Genomic DNA, 9598 nt, shown 5'->3' on the forward strand with positions numbered 1-9598 from the left:
GCTATACACTGAATTATTTCACCAGTGGATTGCCACCTGTCCCACCAGTGGTACCAGGCTAGGTGGAGGAACCTAGGAAGGTAAGCTTCCAGACACTAGAAATAATAAGATGGCAACTAGATGGTCACCATCTCACCCATTTTTACAAGACAGAAATGAGTAAAGGGTTTTGTTCCTGAGATACAGGACTTGCTCCTGAGGGAGGTGAGTTGGGGTGGATACTAGTAGCTCAGCCCTGGATGGCAGCACCAGGGCCCCAGGCTGCCGGGCTCACCTGTGTGTCCACCTTGGCGTCACAGGCCACTTGCTTTGCTGAAATGGAGATACGATAGCACTGGGTGGGGGAAACACCAAAAACAAACGACAAAAACTAGTATTACAGAGACACAGGGTTTCTCTTGCACATAGAGATGGTGAAAACTCCTCCACTCCTCAAACCCAGCCCAGGCTCTACCAACTGTTCTCAACTCACTGCGTTTGGAAAGTCTGCCCCTAGTGGCCTTAATCTGGAGCTCTGCCTTAAGTGTGTCCTAGTGGCTCATGGCACCCCACTCCAGTGTTCTTGCCTGGAAAATCCCATGGACGGAGGAGCCTGGTAGGCTGCAGTCCATGGGGTTGCTAAGAGTCGGACATGACTGAGCAACTTCACTTTCGCTTTTCACTTTCATGCATTGGAGAAGAAAATGGCAACCCACTCCAGTGTTCTTGCCTGGAGAATCCCAGGGACGGGGGAGCCTGGTGGGCTGCCGTCTATGGGGTCGCACAGAGTCGGACACGACTGAAGTGACTTAGCAGCAGCAGCAGCATCTTTGAAAGTTTTACCTTCTTTTTCATTTCTATAGTATTTGCATTTTTATATCAGGAAAACAATAAAAATAGCTCTATTTTTTAAGTGGTGGGTGGTAGTAGAATAGAAAAAAACACTAGAATTGGAACAAAAACTCAAGGTCAGATCCCAAACCCAGTGGAGGTTCTGAGTCCTTAATTTTTTAAAAAGATCATTAAGAGTTCATGTCATTGAGACTGCATTATGAACAAATCAACCCCTAAAAAGGTCCTTTGAAGAGTTTGTGTCAATTGGCAACAATATAACTTGTACCACTGACTTACTTTGATAGTACTCATAATGGTATAACTTCTTCTCCCATTTTATGCCTCTCCTGTTTTTTCTTATGCTTCCTTTTTGCTTTCAAGAGGGATCAGTCTTTTATATCTCCAGTATCCTTTTCCTCTACAGTGGAGACTTCTTCTAAATGAAATATCAAGTTAAGAAATAAATACATAAGTTGAAAAAAAGAAAACCTTATTTATCTAACCCTAAACCTTAAAGTTATAAATACTTTTGTTTTCTTTGCAGACTTTTTTTTTTTTTGGCCACACCACAGGCCTCGGCAGTGAAAGTACCAAGCCCTAACCATGGGACCACCAAGAAATTCCCTCTTTGCAAACTTCTGAGGCTTCTTTTTTATTGTTGTCTTTCTGGGCCATTTTTAAAATTTCTAATTTGGGAGTGAGGCATTCTGCATCTTCAGAGCAGCTTCTTTGTCTCTTCCCTGTTCTCACTAAAGGGCTGAGACCTGCCTCCATAGCTCCTGCTCCTTGAGCTCTTGTTTCACATTCCACAAAGGCAAACCCCTTTGACTCTCTAGGAGACTTATAGTGTGGTACAGTTACGGAAACAACATTACTGTATTTCGCAAATATTCTTTCAATCCAGCTGTGGTTAACATTTTGGGGAAATAATTCCTATGATACATTAGAAGCAATAGTAAGTGAAATAAAATATTAAATAATTCTTTTGAAAAAAAGTTTACTAGAATCTAAGTACTGTTGGATAGAAGCACAGGGACCCCTGCCACCGGTGATCAATGGCAACCAGGATTTAATTTTTTTAATTTTTTAAAGTTTATTTATTTAGTTAGTTAGTTAGTTTGGCTGTTCTAGGTCTTTGTTGCTGCATGAGAGCTTTCTCTAGTTGCAGAGAGTGGTGGCTACTCTCTGGCTGGGGCACACGGAGTTCTCATTGCAGTGGCTCTCATTACAGAGCACAGGTTGTAGATGCACGGGCTTCAGTGGTTGCGGCTCACCAGCTCTAGAGCACTGGCTCAGTAGTCGTGGCTCATGGGTTTAGTTGTCACGCAGCATGTGGGATCTTCCCGGACCAGGGATTGAACCCTTGTCCCCTGCCTTGGCAGGCAGATTCTTAAGTGCTGGGCCACCAGGGAAGCCCGGTAACCGGGATGTAATTGCAAAAGTTGATTCCTAATTTCTAAGCACTTTTTTAAGACCTAGTAAAACTGTCAACCAGTGTAAATTAATGGCTTTGAAAAGGGCAACCACAATGGCTTTCCGCTATTGTCCTTCACAGGTAAGGCCTTGGAAAAGGCTGGGGGCAAGGAGTTCTTGGAAACAGTAAAGGAGCTTCGCAAGTCCCAGGGCCCTTTGGAAGTAGCTGAAGGTAAGTGTGGAATTGGGTCACGTCCCCAACCACCTTCCCCTCTAGCAGCAGGACATTGTTCACACACATTCAGTTCACAGAGCAAAACAGGCAGCAACCAATCAGGAAGGTGTTTTAGCATCTCTCAGATAACTTGAGCAGGCCCACATGGATCATTTCTTACACCATGGGGACTATAAAGTGTCTGGATACGGCCCATTTTGCATCATCAGCTTACCCAAAAATGGTCTAGAACGGTTGGGTAACTTTCTGTGTGTGTGGAAAATGCATGACAGAGTTTACCACTGTGACCTTTAAACCTGTACAGTGCAGTGGCGTTAAGTATACTCAGTGCTGCTTCTCTGTCACCACTGCCTAGTTCCCAGAACTTTTTATCACCGTCTGTACAAAGTCCACATGGATTGAGTAGACACGTCCCTCCCCCAGCCCCTGACAACCACCAGTCTGCTTTCTCTTTCTATAGATTTGCCTCTTCTGGATATTTTATATAAATTGAATTGTATAATATGTGATCTTTTGTGTCTGGCTTCTTTCACTTAAAATGTTTGGAGGCTTATCCATACTGTAACTTGTATCAGTGCTTCATTCCTTTTTAGGGCTGAATACTATTTCATTTGTTTATCCATTCATCACTTGGGTCATTTCCACCTTTGACTTCTGTGAATAGAGTTCCTCTGAACACCTGTGCACAGGTTTTTGTTTGTTTGAACACTTACTTTCAAAGGTAACTTTTTGACAAGTGGGTCTGACTTCAGATCCGTGTTCACACCTACCTCCAGGGACATCTAGTTGGTGCCAAGTGCTGCCCTGGGGCAGGGGTGCCAAGGACAAAGAAATCCCACTCCTGTCCTCCAGCACTGGACAGTCGAGAAGGAGAGACAGACACATAAGTGGGGCACAGAGAGGGAGCCATACACTCTGCTTGGGGAGATGGGGAAGTACATGTGAGGATGTGAGATCTACGCGGGGGCAAGGACATTGTGGGCAGTAGGGTCACAGTGTGTGAGAAGGCAAGGTCAGGAGCCAGCAGGGAGGAGATGAACAGCAGCCAGAGATGGGCCTGTCCCGTGGGCTGTGCTAATGGTCTGGATTTGACTCTATATAGACTAAGAGAGGTGCTTTTCAAAATAGAAGCTGGGGAATGTCACGATCAGATCTGATTGCGAGAAAAGTTATAGGGCTACTGATCAAGAAAGAACACGTGTCCTCACTTTACAGCTGCACATACCACTCGTCATACGATGATAGATAGAATTTCCTTTTTAAAATTTTAAGACATTGGACTTCCCTGGTAGGCCAGTGGCTAAGAATCTGCCTCCAGTGCAAGAGGCATGGGTTCAGTCCCTGGTCCGGGAGGATCCCACATGCCGTGGAGCAACTAAGCCCTTGTGCTACAACTGCTGAGCCTAGGCACTGCAGCAAGAGAAGCCACTGCGATGAGAAGCACGTGCGCCACAATGGAGAGTAGCCCTTGCTCACCACAGCTAGAGAAAGCCCTCGCACAGCAATGAAGACCCAGCACAGCCGAAAATAAGTAAAAATTAAAAAAAAACTTTACGACAGAAGCATGCTGACATAAAACATAAGCATCCATGTAGACAGAGATAGGAGAGCTGCAAGCAGCCACAGTGAGGGGCGTGGGAGCTGGGCTGCAATTCTGGTAACATGCAGAGAAATCAGGAGGTCACCTGATGGAACTAGAGTCACCTCACACTTGGAAGGGACGCGAGCCAGGCTCCCTGCTGAGAGAAAGGGCTGGATGAAACTCCCAGCCCTTACAGGAAGCCAAGGTTCTGACTGACTCCTTGGGCTCTGGCTCGGGTGAAATCCATTTTCTAGAGAAGCAGAAGGGTGCAGAGAGCCCCTCACCCAAGCCCAGGGCCACGTCACCCATCAGCTGAGTGCCTGCGTCTACCCCATCCCTTGTATAACCCAGAGACAGAGCCCTGAGTCGTCCGTGATAGAGAGGATCCTAACGGGGGGTCTTGGGGAAGCACCTGCAAACTGCCTGATAGGGTGGGAAGGAGAGAAAAACAGCTTCCCTACATAAAGCGAGAGCCTCCAACATGCTTCGAAACAGTTCCAGAGGTAGGAAATAGGAGGCAGAGAAGCAGTATGTAAAAAGATGAAGGGACTTCCCTAGCAGTCCAGTGGTTAAGACTCCATGCTTCCACTGCAAGGCCACAGGTTCAGTCTCTGGTCAGGGAACTAGGATCTTGTATCACGGGCCAAAAAGTTTAGAAAATTAGTAATAATAATTAATAAAAAGATGAAGAGTTAAAACTACTATGTGTGAAATAAACTACAAGGATATATTGTACAGCACAGGGAATACAGCTAATATAGCCAGTATTTTATGATAACGTTAAATGAAGTATAATCTATAAAAATTCTAAAGGACTATGTTGCACACCTGAAACTAGTATGTGATAAATCAACTACACCTCAATTTAAAAGAAAAAAGATCTTGACTGAGAATTTTCCAGAATGAAACCCTTGAATCCTCAGGTTGAAAACATTACTGAGTATATTTAAAACATCAAAATAAATCCAAAACCTGGCCTATCACGGTGGCATTTCCAAAAATCAAGAGAAACCTGCAGAGCAGCCTACGGAAAGGCAGGGCATTTGTAAAGATGGTTCTCCTGCCAGCAGACTTATCAGCAACAAAAGATGCTTGGAGACAGAAGTGTCTTCAAAGCACCAAGGGGGAAGACTGCACTAAGAAGTTCACATGTTGTTTGTTATTATTCAACAGGGAGGGTAAAAGGTGTGGAGTTTCAGATAGCAAAACTTGAGAGTCAGAGGTCCGCAGACTCTTGCTGAAAGGACTACAGAAGCCTCACAGGGAGAAACAGAAATGAATCCAGAAGGATTGAGAGGGCTGCAGGAAACAAGCATGAGCTAAGAAAGCAGATACATCTGTTAGGTCCAAGTATTCATGGCCCCGGGGCCAAACAGCAGTTATCTCCCTGGGAAGAAGGGTTTTGTGTGGGTGCATCTGGAAAAGGGGAAATAGTTCATCAGGGTGTAAATTAGACCATATTTCATTCAGTTTCAAAACACCATCATTTGAAAGATATGTCCTTATTGTAAGAAAGAATACATTTCCAACATGGAGTGTCCAGTAAGAGACTCCACACAAAGCCTGGACACCTTCAGTTTAACAGAAAGCAAAACATGGACCCACCATGCAGAAAGGGCAGCCAGTACCTGTCTTGACCTTGGCATTGGGTAGACCAATGGGGAAAAGCCTCACTAGGGAACTTGAACCACACGCTGGTACTCCTGTGGATTTCCACTGTGACCCCAAAACCTCAATTGGGAAGGCTAGTGGGACGTGACCTGGGTATGGTAGAGTCCTCAGATGACATAGAAGCAAATACAACTTCCCTGTGGAAGAACTCATCTCGGTCCAAGCCCACAGCGATTCTAAGTGCGTCCAGATTCCAGCCGGGAAGCTGGATGGGAGAGGGGTGGGACATGGTGCTGAAAGTGAAGCAGACGGGCCTGGAGTGAGGCAGGTCAGAGGAGACCGACAGGTGGTGCCAGAGACAGAGAAAGGGGAACTGGCTTTGGGCGCGAGCAATGACTGATGGGCACTTGTTGGACCTGGGGTTCCAGCAAGACCACTGGTAAGCAGCTGATGAAAACTGAGGACAAAAATGGTTCGTAGGAGCCAGGGCCAAGTGGCAGCAGAGAGAACAATAGGCCTGGGTGGACAGGAGAAGGAGGGGCTGCTGCAGGGAACTGAGGCAGGAGAGAAAGCACAGGGCCATGGAGACCAAGGATCAGCTGCAGCCGCAGCCTCCCAGCAGGACTAGGGCCGCCCTGCCGTCCACTTGATGATGGTGACTCTGAAAAGGTGTTGGGCTCCCCTGAAGGAAGGTTCCAGAGGCTCCTTGCAGCCACTCTGCCATCTGAGAGCATGGTCCCCACCAAGTGAAGGTGACTCACCAGAGGACATCACATCACATAAAGAGAATTAGTAGATGTTTCTACCAAATATCAGGGTTCCAAGACCCAAGATCACTTGACCTTCACCTTGGCACCTCTAGAGAACACTAAATCGTTACAACTACAAGCGGGGGTTTCCATTTCCAGGTGCCATGGAAATGCTTTGTTTTAGGCTGACCTGCTACCATGGACTTCCTTCAAAATCTAGAGTAGTGACTTCCCTGACGGTCCCCACTGCAGGGAGCCTGGGTTCAATCCCTGGTCGAGGAACTAAGATCCCACATGCCATGTAGCATGGACCAAAAACATGAAAGAAAGAAACAACAACAACAAAAACTAGTGTAAATAGAGAGTTTCAGAGGGGATGAGAAGGCATGCCATTTTTTCTTGATTAACTTAACACATTTCTTGTTTCACTTAACACTACCATTAGGGGTACATTTCTCTTATTTAAAATGACTTTTAATGTTAAAAAGAGTATCATTCAGCTGGTAACATGATCATATTTTAAACATATATAAAATAAATCAACCTGGTTTGTAAGGAGCTGAAATCTCCCCAGCGTATAAGAACAGTGAGGGCCTCAGGGAAGTTGCCCCAAGCAGGCAGTGCCAGTCCCCACGATACTGGGTTCCCTTGAACCACAAGGCCAGTGGGAACATTCTGCTCCTGGTGTACAAATGTACGTGGTCGGAGAGTCAACCAGTCATGCCCGCTGCTGCCTCAGTATTTACATCAACTGATTCCCTAACTCACTCATTCACCAATCAGACACTTGGCACCAGCCTGGGCACTGGGAAGGCAGGGCGTTCACAGCTGTAGCCGACAGGTGGGGGACGCCCCTTGTGTGTGTCGCCACCCACCCTGGTCTGTGCAGGTATAGCCTCTTCAGCACTGTGGATGGACATCACTAGAAAACACAGCTCGTGTACTGGGTGGGCATCATACATTCCAAATAAGTGTTTTAAACCAACCCCACATGCTGCTCTGGAATATGGCAGACATATATTTGTTAGAAACGCTGCTGTAGCAGCGTGACCTGCTCGAAGTCCCCCGTCTCCCAGAGCCTGGCCACTGCAGGAGGGTGGGGGACCTTTGCTAAATTTGGTTCCTTGAGTGGCACAGAGCCCCAGCTCCACAAGGTGGGTGGCTTAGAGGCAAGCAGCAGGTGGCTGCAGCTACCAACACCCCCAAGGGGCCAGAGAGTGGCCAGTGGATCAGACCCAACCGCTCCTTTGGAGATCAATGGCCACAGGGACTTACCTAGAACTCCTCACTATCAGCTCTGGCACTGACAGCAGAGGTTTGGGGGAGTTAAAAATAGGGAGTATGAACTGAAATTATGAGACCAAGCAGGCGTAATCTAACTTCACAACCTGTTGTGAACACCTGCTTGCTGCAGGCTCTTTAGGTATACAAGGACGATCAAAAGACAGTCCCTGTCCAAGGAGGTGTACAACATAGAGTGGTTCTCAATTTATGGAGGGTCCTCAAATCACCAAGCACAAGGCCTGCACCAGACCTCCCAAGTCAGGATCTCAGATGGGGAGGGAAGAGAGGGCTTGTCAATTTTTAAAAAGCCATTGTATTAGTTTCCTATCACTAGAAACTATTACAGACCTGCACAAATTAGCACAAACTTGGTAGACTCAAACAACACAAACGCATTGTCTTAGCGCTCTGGACATCAGAAGGCCGCAATGAGTCTTAAGAAACTAAAATCAAGGTGCTGGCAGGGCTGGTTCCTTCTTAAAGCAGCTGTTCCTTGCCTGTTCCAGCTTCTGTTTGTGCTAAGTTATTTCAGTCATGTCCGACTCCTTATGACTCTATGGACTGCAGCCTGCCAGGCTCCTCTGTCCATGGGATTCTCCAGGCAAGAATACTGGAGTGGGTTGCCGTGCCCTCCTCCAGGGGATCTTCCCAACTTAGGGATTGAACCCACGTCTCCTGCATTGGCAGGCAGATTCTCTACCACTGCACACATACTACCTGGGAAGCCCCATACCTTTGATTAGGAGGCCAGAAGGCAGACCATGTGAATATCTGTGGCATGCTGTCACATCTGTTTTCACTGTTTACCCGAAACTTGTGCTAACTGTCAAAAGCAATTCTGACACGGCTCTTCCTCTCCTAAGGAGGACACAGGAGATTCAGCCTAGCCCCCGGCTTAAGGGGAAGACATAAGAAATAACCCGCAGCATTTCTCTCTCATGTCCCAGCTGCCGTCAGCCAGTCGAGCGGACTTGCAGCCAAATTTGTCATCCACTGTCACATCCCTCAGTGGGGCTCTGACAAATGTGAAGAACAGCTTGAAGAGACCATCAAAAATTGCCTCTCGGCAGCAGAGGACAAGAAGCTGAAGTCGGTGGCATTCCCGCCCTTCCCCAGCGGCAGGTAAGATGTTCTCTTCTGGGCGGGCGGCAGGGATGCTGGGTCAGTTCATCCAGCCTTCTCCCTGGGAACCAGCTGCGCCCCCACTTGGTCACATCCAGCTTGGCCATCCCAGAGGACATAACCAAGGACTCCCAGCGGCAGCCAAGCACTTTGACCAGGCGACAGAGTGAGAATCCCAGCTTCCATCGTTCGAAACAGAGAAAGGTAGCTTCCAGGAGGAACAGGAGGCAGAGTTCATTTTTGAGAGCCAGGTTCAAAGTCCACGTGCCCACCAGCTGTGCCTTGTCTAGAACACAGAAGGGGAAACACCAGGCTCGAAGGCGCTTGCTTCTCAAAGCATGGTCCACCGACCAGCAGCAGGGAGCCCAGAGTTAGGATGCAGGTCTCAGAATCCCTGCAGCAGAGGCTGGAGAAGTGAAAGGTCCTCAGCAAAGGCTTGCTTTCAGGGGTTGGAGAAATGATTGCTCTCTCTGCCACAGACCCCAACTGGGCGCGGGAGCAATATTTCAGGCAAATAATGAGGCTGTCTGTCCTCACATGTAGCATGGCCTCTCCCTTTACACTCACAGCCAGAGGGAGTTATTGCTTTAATTTTGAACACCCTCTCGAGAGAGAGTCCTCCATAGCGAAGATATGATTTATAGTCTGAAGATGTTACGGCTGAGTCACACCGGAAGGCGGAGAGGGAAGGAATGAGGCTTAGCTTCCTGCCACAATTCTATCCCAACCCAAGTGGGCAGTGCTGGGTCTCCATAGCCTGGCCTAGAGATGCTGTGAATGGAATTCTCT

General features: G+C 47.4%; 1 protein-coding gene across 2 annotated transcripts in view; it reads left to right on the forward strand.

The window, feature by feature from the left end:
* LOC113885246 (core histone macro-H2A.2) overlaps positions 1-9598 on the forward strand; it is a 53017-nt gene that overhangs the window by 41859 nt on the left and 1560 nt on the right. Inside the window, exons 7-8 of one of the 2 annotated variants that reach the window (XM_027530386.1) lie at positions 2369-2458; positions 8635-8809. In XM_027530386.1, the coding sequence (XP_027386187.1) occupies positions 2369-2458; positions 8635-8809 (265 nt within the window). The remainder of the gene's footprint in view (positions 1-2368; positions 2459-8634; positions 8810-9598) is intronic. The other variant, XM_027530387.1, reaches the window with a different exon arrangement.

Source organism: Bos indicus x Bos taurus, chromosome 28, assembly GCF_003369695.1.
Source record: "Bos indicus x Bos taurus breed Angus x Brahman F1 hybrid chromosome 28, Bos_hybrid_MaternalHap_v2.0, whole genome shotgun sequence".
NCBI classification, from domain to species: domain Eukaryota; kingdom Metazoa; phylum Chordata; class Mammalia; order Artiodactyla; family Bovidae; genus Bos; species Bos indicus x Bos taurus.